The 13319-nt window shown below is 42.9% G+C and overlaps 1 protein-coding gene across 5 annotated transcripts in view; it reads left to right on the plus strand.

Annotated features, from left to right (window-relative positions):
• Itgb6 (integrin subunit beta 6) overlaps positions 1 to 13319 on the plus strand; it is a 118205-nt gene that overhangs the window by 74608 nt on the left and 30278 nt on the right. For 4 of the 5 annotated variants that reach the window (XM_075985059.1, XM_075985057.1, XM_075985058.1 and 1 more), the window contains one exon: positions 8335 to 8424. The exons of the other annotated variant lie outside the window; for it this stretch is intronic. In XM_075985059.1, the coding sequence (XP_075841174.1) occupies positions 8335 to 8424 (90 nt within the window). The remainder of the gene's footprint in view (positions 1 to 8334; positions 8425 to 13319) is intronic. 5 annotated transcript variants of the gene reach the window in all.

Below are 13319 nucleotides of genomic sequence, written 5' to 3' on the forward strand. Positions count from 1 at the left end.
ACCAAGGAATCCTGGGAACCAAACACTAGCAAAAGGCAACCGTGGGCGAGGGACATGGCTCCATGGCAGAGCGCTTGCTTAGCCTGCACGGGGTAGTGAGTTCAGTTTCCAGTAGGGTGTGTCTGCATACACATACAGGAAAAGACAGTGATGGGGAGGTGGGGTAGTAATGACTCCACTTTTGGTTTTACTCATCAATCTCTAGCAGTGACATCACACAGTAAAAAGAGCCAGTGGGCATCTGACAAAAGTGGTCCTGTGCCAATAGAGGAGGGTCCAGCTCTGCTTCTTGGTGCAGTTTCAAGAAAGTTAGCTGAATCCTCTGAATCTCTGTATTTGACATCTATTCAGGGATAATTATAGTCTACAAATAATAGAGTTTCTATGAATAATAAAAGGGACAAAAAGGCATGAATATTGTTCTAGTTATTGTCCCAATGATGTGGGAGGTTCTAGGCACCTATGCCCTATCAATAGTGTGAGATCTTTGATTCTGTGCAGAGGTCCAGGTCGCCTCCTCCCCAGGCATGCAATCCTCATAACAGCAGATGCCCTAGGGTCTGGGAGCTCCATGGTTGCAGTTGTCTGCAAGGTAGGAAATACTTGGTGACATCAGGAGACTTGTAGAGACTCTCCCAACCCCATGGTGAAGCCCCTAGGCTGGTAGCTGCTGTCATGGAGACTTGTCCTGGGGAAGGGAAAGGCATGGGAGCAGGCAGAGGGGGTAGCCATGCGTGCTGAAGTCAGCCTGGTAATGCCTCCCATTGCTCATTTCTCATGTAGTGAGATTCAGGTAGGAGCTGTGTATTCCTTAGTACTTGACTGTTCTGAGTTCTTTGCAGAATCAACCACAGTTTAAATGACAACCCAGATGCATACCCTTGACAGCATCAACAGCAACGAAGGTGTTTCCCTACATATGCCTCAAAATAATCATGCATGCTATGGCTCTGAACTGTAAATGCCTTGGAGTAGAATTAAAAATCATACAGTGTGCTTGTGTTCAACCCCTGTGGGTCCTGACAACTATACCCTCTCTCCCAGCAGATGAGATCATTGTCAGTTCTTTGAGTTTTGGTCCTTCTAGTACATACACGTTAGCATTCTATTGCCGTCTTAATTTCTGTTCTAGAGATTTAGGTGTGGAACATTTTGTACATATGTTTGCTACTTGCATGTTCTTTTTTGATTAAGATATCTTTTCACGGTGATAGGTAAGAATCTTTTACATGTTCTAGAGCTAAGCCCTTTATCATTTACATCTCTCACGGATATTTCCCCTCATCTTATGGCTCTCATCTTTTGGGGAACAGATTCTTAATTCTAAAATGCTTTTAAGTTTTAGAGAAGTCTGTGTTCACAGCAAAACTTAGCAGCAGGTATATTAATCTCCCATATAGTGCCATGTTGCACAGACATAGCCTCTCATATTACTGCCCACCTCAGGGTGGAATATTTGTTAGAATAAAAATCCTCACTGTATTGATTCACTGTGATTGCCCCAAATCCATAGTTTCCATTAAGGTTCACGCTTGGTGTTATTCATTTTCTAAGCCTTGGCAAATGTATAAGGCAGTGTATCCATTACAGATTATCGTACATATTAGACTCACTCCCTAGAAGCCCTCTGTGCTCTGCCTGTTCTCCTCTCCTTCCCTCCCTTCCTATTTTCCTTCCTCCCTCCCTCCCTCCCTCCTTCTCCAGTTCTCTCTTAACCACTGATCTCTTTTTTTGTTCTGGGTACTAAATTCAGGGTCTTACACAGGGTATGTGAGTGCTCCCCTACTGAGCTTCTTGCCCATCCTCAGCCACTTTTTTACTGGTTCCATGGTTTTATCATTTTCTCATCATATACCTGGGATAATATATTATGTATCCTTTTGCATGGATTTTTCCACTTCATAATACGCATTTATAGTCCTTCCATGTCTTTGCATGCCTCAGTCTTCTTTTCTTTTTAGTATGGAATAACAGATCACTTCAGGATATACTCAGTATATTAATACATTTGCCTACTGAAATGTATTTTGGTTGCTTCCAGGTTTGGGCAATTATGAATGCAGTTGTCATATAACACACATGTGCTGGATTTGGGGTGGACAATTTTCAAAGTATTTTAAGTAAATACCAAGGAACTCGAGAGTTGGATTATATGGACAGAGTGTGGCTTGCTTTGTATGAAAGAACCAACTGTTTACTGTGTATAGTTGCTACACCATTTACCGTCCCGCCAGGAATGAATGAGAGTCCCGTTGCTCTTGAGTCTACACCCTGTTGAGAATTTGATTTGAGGTCAGTACCACAGACATCATTCCTTTATTAGATGTGCGGTGGTACCTCACTGTGGTTTCATTTGTATCTCTCTGAGGGCATGACACGGAGTGGATTTTCAGGGTCTGCCTCACTGCCTGCATCTCTTCTTCAGTGAGGCATCTGGACGGGTCTTCTACTCCTTTTAAAAGATTGTTTTCTTGTTGGGTTCTAAGAGGTCCTTGTACTCATAAGTAAGAAGCCTCTGTGTGATGTGTCCTCTGGAAATGTTCTCCTTCGGTCTTCGGTTCATCTTCTCCTGATCTTAAACTGCCTTTCACACATCAGAATTGTCTTCCTTTACACCTCGCTTATCAATCCCCTTGTGGATCAAATTTTTGGTTTAGTAGCAAAATGTCATCCCCCAAAGTCAAGGCCATCTAGATTGTCTCCTCTAACTTCTTTTATATGATATGGTTTTTCATCTTTCAAGTAAGTTTGTGATCCAGTTGGAGTTAAATTTACTGGAAGGGGTAATGTATGTGTGTGTGTGTGTGTGTGTGTGTGTGTGTGTGTGTGTGTCTAGACTCAGTGTCAGGGGGACGTGCAGTTGAATCAGTACCATTTGCTAAGAAGACTAATTTTGTTGACTAATTTTGTTTCATTCAATGTTCTTGCTCTTTGGGAAAGATTCATTGATTTTATTTATGTCAGCTGGTTTCTGGGCTTTCTATACCGTTTCATTGATCTATTTATCGAAACCATACTTTTTGAGTATTGTAGCTTTTTAGTAAGTCTTGGATTTAGCTTCCTCTCTCAATTTTAGTTGGCTATTCTGGGCCTTTTGATACTTCGTATAGACTTTACATCCATTTGCTGAGAGCTACAATATAACTTGTTTGTACTTTGATGGAGATTACATCAGATCTATAGATGGAATGCTTCCTTTGAAGTTTTACTTATCACTCTTCTTATGGGTAGTGATTTTTGTGTTCTACTTAAGACATTTCTTTTAATCCTAAACCCATGAAGATTGTGGTGGCTTATATGAGACTGTCTCCATGGGTTCATGTACTTGAATACTTGGTCCCCAGGTGGTGGCACTATTTCAGGGGGCTTAGGAGGTGTGGCCTTGCTAGATGAAGTATGCCACTGAAAGGGAGGGGGCTTTGAGAGCATAGGGCTTTGCTCTCAGTTTATTCTCTTTCTCCTGCTCTAAGATGCGAGCTCTCAGCTGTAGCTTTGCTGCCACGCCTGCCTGCTGCCATGCCTCCCTGCCATGATGATGATGAACTCCCATGTCCCTGGCACCTTAAGCCCAAGTGAATCCTTCCTTCTCTAAGTTGCCTTGGTCATGGTGTTTTGTCCCGGCTGTAGAAAAAAGTAACAAAGACAAAGACCTCTCCTCTAGATTCTATAGTGACAAGTACAAAGTTTTTGTCACACCTTTGAAGGCGGTGCAGTCATGATTGGCTGCACACAAGGGAGGGCCCTAGAGACTGGTTATATTTACCCTCAAGGTTGTCACGGTAGCTATACTTGCTTACTTTTAAACACCCATTGACCTGTATACTGATTGTGTATATGCTACGTATATGTATTATAGAAAGAAAGATGTGGATAATACTAATAGGAAAAAGAGAGTAAAAATAGATAAGGAAGTAAGAAAAATTTTGGTGAGATCACATAAAATATTTGTGAGCAGATTAGATATGAGCCAACATTCCGGTAAATGCATTTCAATGAACTATATTTCATAAATATATTTTAAGATCAGAAACACTGAAGTAGGTTGCGAATGTAATGCTAAATACACAATGCTGAGATAAAACAGTGCTGAGCATACGATAAAGTCATGGTGTTGGTGACACCTTAGGACGTCTGCATGGAAAGGAGAGCGCAGACACAGAGCCCGAAGGGCTGTTCTGAGCACTGCAATCTGTAAATTGTTTATGAAAACTTCCAGTCAGCTTGTGAAAACTTGGCTTCGGATTTCCACCATCTAACAAAAGACATGAGTACTGTGGTCCCTGAAAAACGATTGCCCGTGAGGTCAGAGGCGATGAAGAGTCTTTGAGACCGTAGCAGAAATACTACTACAAGAGAAGGCTGTAGAGATCCAGGCTTGAAGCCGGAACTACATAGAGTAGATCTGGGCTTGAGTCACCATCAGGCAGGGCAAAAAGAAACAAATCAAGTTGGCCTGAAAGAGGACAGTCAATACTAAACACCCACCTAAAAGTCAACGGTGCTCTTGGGAGGTCAACAGGAAGTGTGCCAGAGTAGGAATGGACAGCCCGCTGGGAGCTTTTGCTAGCCAGGCAGAACGCTAAGAGCCTTCCCAAAGCACAGGCATGCTCACCAAGGTGCTCAGCCAGAGCGTGTCAGAGGTACTCTTGTCAGTCCGCAGGTGACGTGGGTGGGATCACACACGTTCCTCTGCTCTTAGCAAGTGTGCCCACCTAAAACGGGTCTGACAACCAGGCATCAAGCACCACGAAGCGAGGAGTTGCTCTCTGAAGAGGAGGTCAGGGTGCGGGTGTGCATTTGGGCACCGTGACCCTCTGATGCCTGCCGATTGAATGACCCCTTTCCACTTGCAAACATACTGTTAAACAAACCAGTCACCATTTCTTTAAAGCAAGCTCAGGAACTCCTGGGAGGTAGAGCAGGGGGATCCAAGAGCCTCTGTAATTAGGATAATCCACAGAAGGCTAAGAGCGCCAGCGTTCACGCCCACACGTGGGACCTTGCATTTCTAATCAGCTCACGTGCCAACATGTTGACGTCCTTCTGACGCCAGGGGTCAGCGTCGGACCCCCTTCACTGCCGCTGACGCCAGGGGTCAGCGTCGTCTGTCTAAGTCACAGGACTGTAGTTCGCCAACACACAGGAAAAGCAGCACTTTTTCTAACTTTAAACGTGTTTAATCACAACTTACAGCACTGCTTGAAGATTCGAATGAAGGAAAGGCGTTTGCTCAATCTTTACAGTGATCGCAATACTGTGAAGATTAAAGTATGCTTTTCCCCCTTGGTTGGGGTAACGAAGCCAAGCTGTCATGTTTTTAGTTCATTATTTGAAATAGTTTTGGGAGGAAAAAAATCAGCATTCAAAAATTAATGAATAGTTTTCCTCTATATAATTGTCAGTGTCATCCCTGGCTACTGCTACTGGCTGCCAGCTCCTTTGTACCCTGACTCTAGTGGCAATCAGCAAGCGCGATTAACATTAGCCACTTGTCCTAATAGCCAAATGCCAAATGTCATACAGCATGCAGGATCATAATTAGAGATTAGGAAGCGGAGGGGATCCGCGTTATTAGCCAGGAATTAACCCCAAATTCAGAGCCACTTGAACCGGTGCTTGCAAAACTACAACAGTTCATCTTAGCTCATCCATGGGGATGCTAAGATGTCCTTCAAGTGCCGTGCCCAGCTAAGGACCTTGAAATTCCTTTTCCAAAGGACCTAAACCTTTCTTTGTCAGGAACAAAGGTTCCCACAGCTTTCTCTTCTAGGATCAGGAAAATCCACACACATCCTGGCTCTGCTTTGAGTGGAATTCAAGTTCCTGTTTAGGTGTTTGCTATTAACCACAGCCTCCTGCTTCACGGCCCTTTGTGACATGTGTTTATATGAAGAGGTAAGCCAGTAAAGCAGGGTCTTCCTCCATTTTCACAAGCTCTCCCTTACTCCGAGACCTGGAAGGGGCCTTCTCTAACATGATGTGATTGGAAGGAGTAAGATGAGCTCTGCCACCTGCCATGGCTCCCCTCGACCCCCTCAATACAAAGATACAGCCATAAGTGGCAGCAGGTGGCACATCGGAGAGTTCAGATTCTAGCAACAGTGAACATGAATACAGAAGTAAGTGGATTGTTGCAAAATCCACACACAAAACCAAAGCCCATTGTTCCCATACCAGAGGTGGAGAGAGCTAGCGTTTCCCCAGGGGCACCCCCGTGACAGCTCCCTGGGGCCACCAGGTCCTTTGCATTCTGACATTGAACTCTTTACAATTCCTCTACTTCTCCCCGCTGGGCCTGACTTCTTATAGTCACTATTGTAATTAATGATAATTATTCTAATTGAGTTTTGTGTATTTCTTAAACCACTTCAATCATCTTTAGAATAAGATGGTGTCTTAGTTAGAGTCATTATTGCTATGATGAAACACCATGACCAAAAGCAACTTGGGAGGACTGGGCTGTAGGCAAGCCTGTAAGGCATTTTCTTAATGACTGATTGGTGGATAAGGGCCCAGCCCATTGGTCGGTGGTGCCTACCTGTGGTTGGTGGTCCTGGGATCTATTTAATTTCTTTCCTTAATCTTTGCTTTATTTTGTTTGAAATTGAAATTGAATTGAAAATACACACACACATACACACACATGTATATATGCATATATATATGTATATATGCATATATATATATGTATATAAAGATGACTCAAAACTTGCTGTGTAGGCCAAGCTGACCTCAAAACTCCCACCTTGGCCTCCCCAGGATCACAAAATCCCAGGTATTTTCTGCCATGCTTGACTTCTCTGCGGATTATGGAAGACTTTGATGATAGTAGAATTGTAGTTAATATTGAAAGTATAACTTCATTTCTTTTAAGAAAAATACGGCACCGATGTATTCTTGAAAGTCTCTGTTGAAGAGAAGGCAGGGATGGACAGATACTTCAGAAAACATCACTTCTGGGGTTGTGGAGATGGCTCTGTCGGTAAAGCGCTGGTTCTGCAAGCTTGAGAAACTGGATTCAGAGCCCCAGAACCAAACAACAAACAAGCAAACATACCAACAGAGAGGGTTATAAGCAACTGTAGGTACCTGCAATTGCAGGACTGGGGAGGCAAAAGCAAAGGTTCCTGGAGTTTACTAGCTAGCCAACATAGCCAACTAGACAAGCTCAAATTCCAATGAGAGAACCTGTCTCAAAAAATCATGTGAAAAAGATTGGGGAGATAGCTCACAAAGATCAGGGTTCAGATTCCCAGAATCCACAGAAAAGCTGGGTGAACATTAAAAGCTTGCTTTTAATCCTAGCAGAGTGAGAGAATTGTTGAATCACACTGGGTATCCAAACTAACCAAACGACAACCTCTGGGTTCAATGAGAGAGCCTGACTCTGTGTATAAGATGGATAATGGTTTAGAAAGATTCCTGACATCAAGCATAAGCCTACACACACACACACACACACACACACACACACACACACACACACACTCCTACAGGCACATGCAAATATGCACACACACCAAGGCAATAAATAAGATGGAGAAAATAGAAGAAGGCACTCAACATTGACCTGTACACGCACACATGCGTGCATGTGCGTGCACACACATACAACTTTTCATTTGAAAATAAAGTATTACAACATAAAACTTAAAAGAGAACAGTCACGTGGCTAGACAGCTTGCTCCCAGCAATACCTTATCTCTTGGCCGCGCTCCTTGCCTAGGCTGTTGATGAGACCATAGTGGAAATCCTCCCCAGGTGGAAAGGACAGCTCAGGACAGTCAATGTAAGTGGAGAATGCAGACCGCTTAGGATTGGTTCTAAGCAATCATGATGCAGAAAGGCTCAATCCCACCCAACTCTAGGCCTATTCTGACTCCCTGTAGGGTTGCTGATTACAGGCAGAAGTGGGGAATTAATAGCTAGCATGCAAGAGTTCACTCCCTTTCTCTACTGATTGCTCATTAAGAGCTCTAGACCTAATGACTTGAAGCCACCTGATTCCTTCCTTGCCCCTGTGTGCACTAAAATTTGGTTTCTGTAACAATGGGAAAAGAAGGAGGAGACGTTTGTGGAGGCCTTCCCAAAACTTCTGGGAAAATGATGTTCTATAAGTCTGATTAGGACATGATGTAAATCACAGCTGTGTAGTATGGCAAACCTAGTCCCTGGATTTCTCCAGTGGCATCTTAGATCTACTGGGGTCTGCTTTCCTGAGGAGAGTTAAAGAGAAGGGATCACAGACAGCAAAATGAACTCTGCCCTTAACATGTCTGTTATTAATGGCAATCAGCATTGATTGGTTCCCTGTTCTTTTGTGGTTGTTTACAGAATTATGCAAAACTCATCCCTGGGGCGACCGTGGGACTGCTTCAGAAGGACTCTGGGAACGTCCTCCAGCTGATCATCTCTGCTTATGAAGTATGCTATCTCACTTTGCGAGCAGTTGGCTTCCTTTTCAGCATTCCATTGGCATCTAGACACTAAGATGTAGGTAGCGAAACACACTTTCATGTGTTTGTAGGAGGACTGTCCATCCAGGGAAAATCCCTCTGCATTCATGCCGCTAAAATATACATTTCTATTTACTCATCCATCTTCCCAAATAGAGCAGCAGGTAGAACAACCAAGTCCTGACCCCAACTGAGGCTGTCCTAGAATAGTGGCCTGCAGAAGCAAAACCCGAATACAACCGAAAAGACTTCTAGTTGTGACGGAACTCCTCTCTGCTAAAACAAACAAACAAACAAACAAACAAAAAACAGCATAAATTGCTAGTGAGTAATAGTTATGTGTCGAACCAACTCCACAGGTTCAAGGAGAGCAGATCAAACACAAACAAAACTACCAGGCCTGACTCCAAACCAAAATACCAAGCCCTCGTTGTATCAGGTTTCCTATTCTGTATCTCCAGAGGAGTGAGGGCCCCATCTGAGCTTCTTTCCCTGTTGCTCTGGTAAGACACCCCAAGAACAGCTTAAGGGAGAAAGGCTTGCTTTGGGCTCATAGTTTCTGGTCAGAGTCCATCACAGTGCAGCAAAGTGAGACAGGCTCTCCTCTGACACATGCCACATATCACATGGTAGCTTTCAAGCTCCGGGAGCCTGGGCTTCCCACTGGAACCTGGAACTCAATGCTGAAATGAACCATTTGTCCCCTACGTTGTTTTTTATCACTGTTTTTAATCACAGAAACAGGGAAGGACACAAGACAGACACCGATGGATCGATCTGTTTATTTATTTAATTTGCATTGACTTGTGAAGTCATAATGAAGACAGAATTCCCCTCCTTGACAAAGGCATACAGATGAGGTTGCTGGGTTTTCTTTGTCCCCATTGTCTAGCTCAGTTGGTCAACACTAGGTTGCCACTGATGTTATTTGTTTTGGTCCTAAATGCCATTTTCCCTTCCTGACTGAAAAATGAATAACAACAACAACAATAATAATAATAATCCAATTTGGACAGGCATAAAAACTTTTAGAGATCAGTAGCGCTCTAGTCTTTCTTCAAAGAGTGTTTACCTAAAAATGAATGAATTAAATTCTCCAAATTTTTGGTGTTTGAAAATTGCACATTTCATGACCCATACGTAATGACATACACTAATACTGGGTGTCTGCCAAGCCAGTGTTCCTTGGTTAAATAACAGAGCAGAGTTACCTGAGAAGCTTTTAGAAAAGCTTGTCCTGCTCAGATTCCCTTCACAGACATCCTGTAGGCATTCAGAGGAAGGGAAGAAACGTGTTTTGAAGAGAAACACACCTCCTGTGTGCTTTTGACATCACCCCACCTGTTCTGAAACTTGTGCAACAAGGAGGAAGGCAAGGTGGCGCTTCACAAAAATGTCATTTTTCAGAGAATGAAACCTAGTTCTATCCACTAAAACTGTCCAGTGTTGGGGATTTTTCTTCCTAGCAATGCGCAGATATTGCAGTTCTCTTAGTGCTCATCAAAAATTAATCACCATGTCAGCTCATCTTTAAAATTCTTCCAGACAGGAAAAACTGTCAACAAAACTCACAGAAACACCCCTCCCCCATCCTCATGCACTAATTAAAGTTCTAATGTGTAGAATCAAACAGAAGCACAAAGCAATCCTCCACTAGATTATAATGCATTTCGTTTTCTTTAACTTTATTCTCTCAAAAGTGTTGACTGCTAACCACTTCAAAGAAATGAGGCAAACGAGGAAATAGGGGATTGTCAAAAATGTTTACCCACCCCATCAGCCAACCCCTTCCACGCCCCTACTTGCTCTGTTCCAAGGTAGGTCTCACTTTGCATTCCCAAATTGCTCACACAATTTACAAGGTAGCTAAGATCAAGTCATGACACATTTGAATGGAATCTTGGGTTGTTATTGACTGCCTCAAAAATACCAAGGCTTGGGGCTGGAGAGATGGCTCTGGGGTTAGCATCACTGGCTACACTTGCAGAGAATCTGGGTTTGATTCCCAACGTGGCATTCCACAACCATCTGTAACTCCAGTTTCAGAGGGATCTGATGCCCTTTTCTGGCCCCCACTGGCACCAGGTACACACACAGTACACAGGTATACATACAGTCAAAACAACACTCGTGTATGTAAAAGAAAACAAGAAACACCTACCACTCTGCTGAGTTAGATTATTCTGGAATTCTTGCTGGAGCAGTGTGATCTATGAGGTGACGTGTGCAAGATACTGTGACATTTATCTAAACTTAATACTTTTTTACTCTGTTGTTTATTAAATATATTTGAAAAAGACTTTCGAATAGAGGAAACTATAGACTGAGTATCTTCTTCATTATATGAAGAAAGAATATATTGAGAGAAAGCAAAGGGCTCTGATTGACTCCTAACCTAGCAAGGCAGAAGCAATTTGTGGCTACAAACATCAATTAAGTATTCTTAAATGCCATCTTGATATAAAAAATCTTAAAACTGCTTGTGCACATGCTCACCCACTCACTAGCTTCCTTCCTCCCCTTATTACACACTAAAGGCAACTGGAGTGTCAGTGGTCCTAGGGTCGGTTTTTCTCCTGGAATTAACCTCTAGGAAGAAATTCATTTGTGTTCTTTGACCAGCCTTGTAGGAGATGCTTTAAAAAAAATTAATGAGTGAAATGATGAGAATTATAAGTTAGCATTTATATTCTTTCCTCGGGAAATGCGTGTTAATAATATTCCTAGTCAAATTTGCACACTAGTTACTCAGTTATTCCAATGCTGAGGTTCTCCTCACTTCCGTTAGACAATGCTACCCACTAGTCCTTATTATCGTCACCAGCACACGCGTCCCTCTTTCCTTACATAGCTTCTGATTCCCTCCGCCACTCTCTCCAGCACTATTTCTCCCTAATTCTTCATGAGTCTCGTATAAGTACGCTTTGGATGGCTGGGGTGATAGCTTGTTCAAAAAAGAGTTCACCTTGCAATCGTGAACACTAATGTTGGATCCCCAGAACCCATAGAGAAATGCTGGGAACGAAGGTACATGCTTGCAATCCCATTCTTGTGAGGGCAGAGCCAGGCAGGTCCCTGGAGGTTGCTGGCTAGCTAGCCTGGCCAATTTGGTGAGCATGAAGCCAATGAGAGACTCAGATGCAAAAGACAAGGTGGATGGTCTCTGAGGAGCAATACCTGAGTTGGCCTGTGGCTTCTGCACACACATGTACAAATGTGCACTATTGCACACACATACACACACATACCAGATTTTGGAAGAAGTAGAATTACCTTTCTGTGCAGTTGGCAAAATTATACTTCATAAAAAAATTGAAGCCAAATGTGTTTTTATAAAGTCAAAAATGAGTGAAGGGGATATAGCTCAATGATAGAGTGCTTACCAACACATTCAACCACCAGTATCAGAGGCAGACAGACAGACAGACAGACAGACAGACAGACAGACAAATAGGATAGGTGATACATGCCAACAGTAAAATAGGTATGAACATAAAACCTTTCGAATGAATTGAAATATAACTCAACTCAATACTATAAGTGTTTTTATTGTTTGATAGTTTGGTTTTGTCAAGAAATAGAAAAGGCAAGTTGAGAACCTTTCAGAACAGAAATCCAGTCTTGATCTGCCAAGATCTGTCTTGAAATTCAAGGCACGATAATTCTCCCAAATAGCTTCAAGGTGCAATTCTCTCACACACCATACTTTAACAGCCTGAAAATCTGGAGGGCTGGAGGGTGTATCTCAGTAGTGAGCACTGGGGAGGGCTGGAGGGTGTATCTCAGTAGTGAGCGCTGGGGTGGGCTGGAGGGTGTACCTCAGTAGTGAGCGCTGGGGTGGGCTGGAGGGTGTACCTCAGTAGTGAGCACTGGGGAAAGCTAGGTGTAACTCAGTAGTGAGCGCTGGGGTGAGCTGGAGGGTGTAACTCAGTAGTGAGCGCTGGAGTGGCAGGCCACAGGCCCTCTGTTTGATCTGCAGCCTTGCAAGAAAAGAAATATAGATCCATTTCGTAATTATAGAAGTCTTTACACCACCCTGTGCCAGGCGTCTATCACGGTACAGTCTTCATCCCCAATTGAGATTACTAACCTTCTGAGCTATTGCATGCGCTTTTGCAACTTTAAGTATTGTGTAGTTACTGTTGTAAAACATGCTTAAAATTTTTGAACTGTGATTCAACACTGAGACAAAAAGTTGTCATGTAGGCAGAAATGTGCCCAACAAGCAGCAGGCTGTAGATTTGTTATCAGTGAAGCAACTGTTCATTGTTGGGGGGGGGGAGGTGGATGTGATTCTTCTCTCCTCACCAAGCAGCAGGGGCAGCTCTGTGAGAAGTAAGGAAGAGCAATGCATTCAAGTAAAAGATACCATTGTAATATTTTACTACTGGTACATAAGATAATTATGCTTTTGAAACCTAGCTGTGCAACTTAGGTCGGGAGAATTTCCTGAATTCTCCAGAATGGAGGAAACAGCTTTCAGGCAATAACTGACTATCACATGCCTGTCACAGGCGGTGCAAAACCCCCTTCGGATATGTTTTCATAGCTCAATTGCCGTAAGATAGTATATCTTGACATTGATGATGTCTGAGAAATATATATATGTATATATATATAACATATTTGTATATATATCACATTCTTACTTGATTAATGAAATGACGAATTTTATATCCAATTTAGCTTTATTAATGTATAGTTGTTTCTCCTTGTGTGTATGATGTGTGAACATGCGTGAGCATACTCACACGTACCCCAGCACGCATGCGGGTGTGGTTCTCACCTTTCACTTTGTTGCAGACAGGGTCTCTTGTTAATTCACCGCTACATACATCAGTAAGCCTCGGAGGCTTCTCGTGT

The sequence above is a fragment of the Microtus pennsylvanicus genome, chromosome 9 (assembly GCF_037038515.1).
Source record: "Microtus pennsylvanicus isolate mMicPen1 chromosome 9, mMicPen1.hap1, whole genome shotgun sequence".
In the NCBI taxonomy this organism is placed as follows: domain Eukaryota; kingdom Metazoa; phylum Chordata; class Mammalia; order Rodentia; family Cricetidae; genus Microtus; species Microtus pennsylvanicus.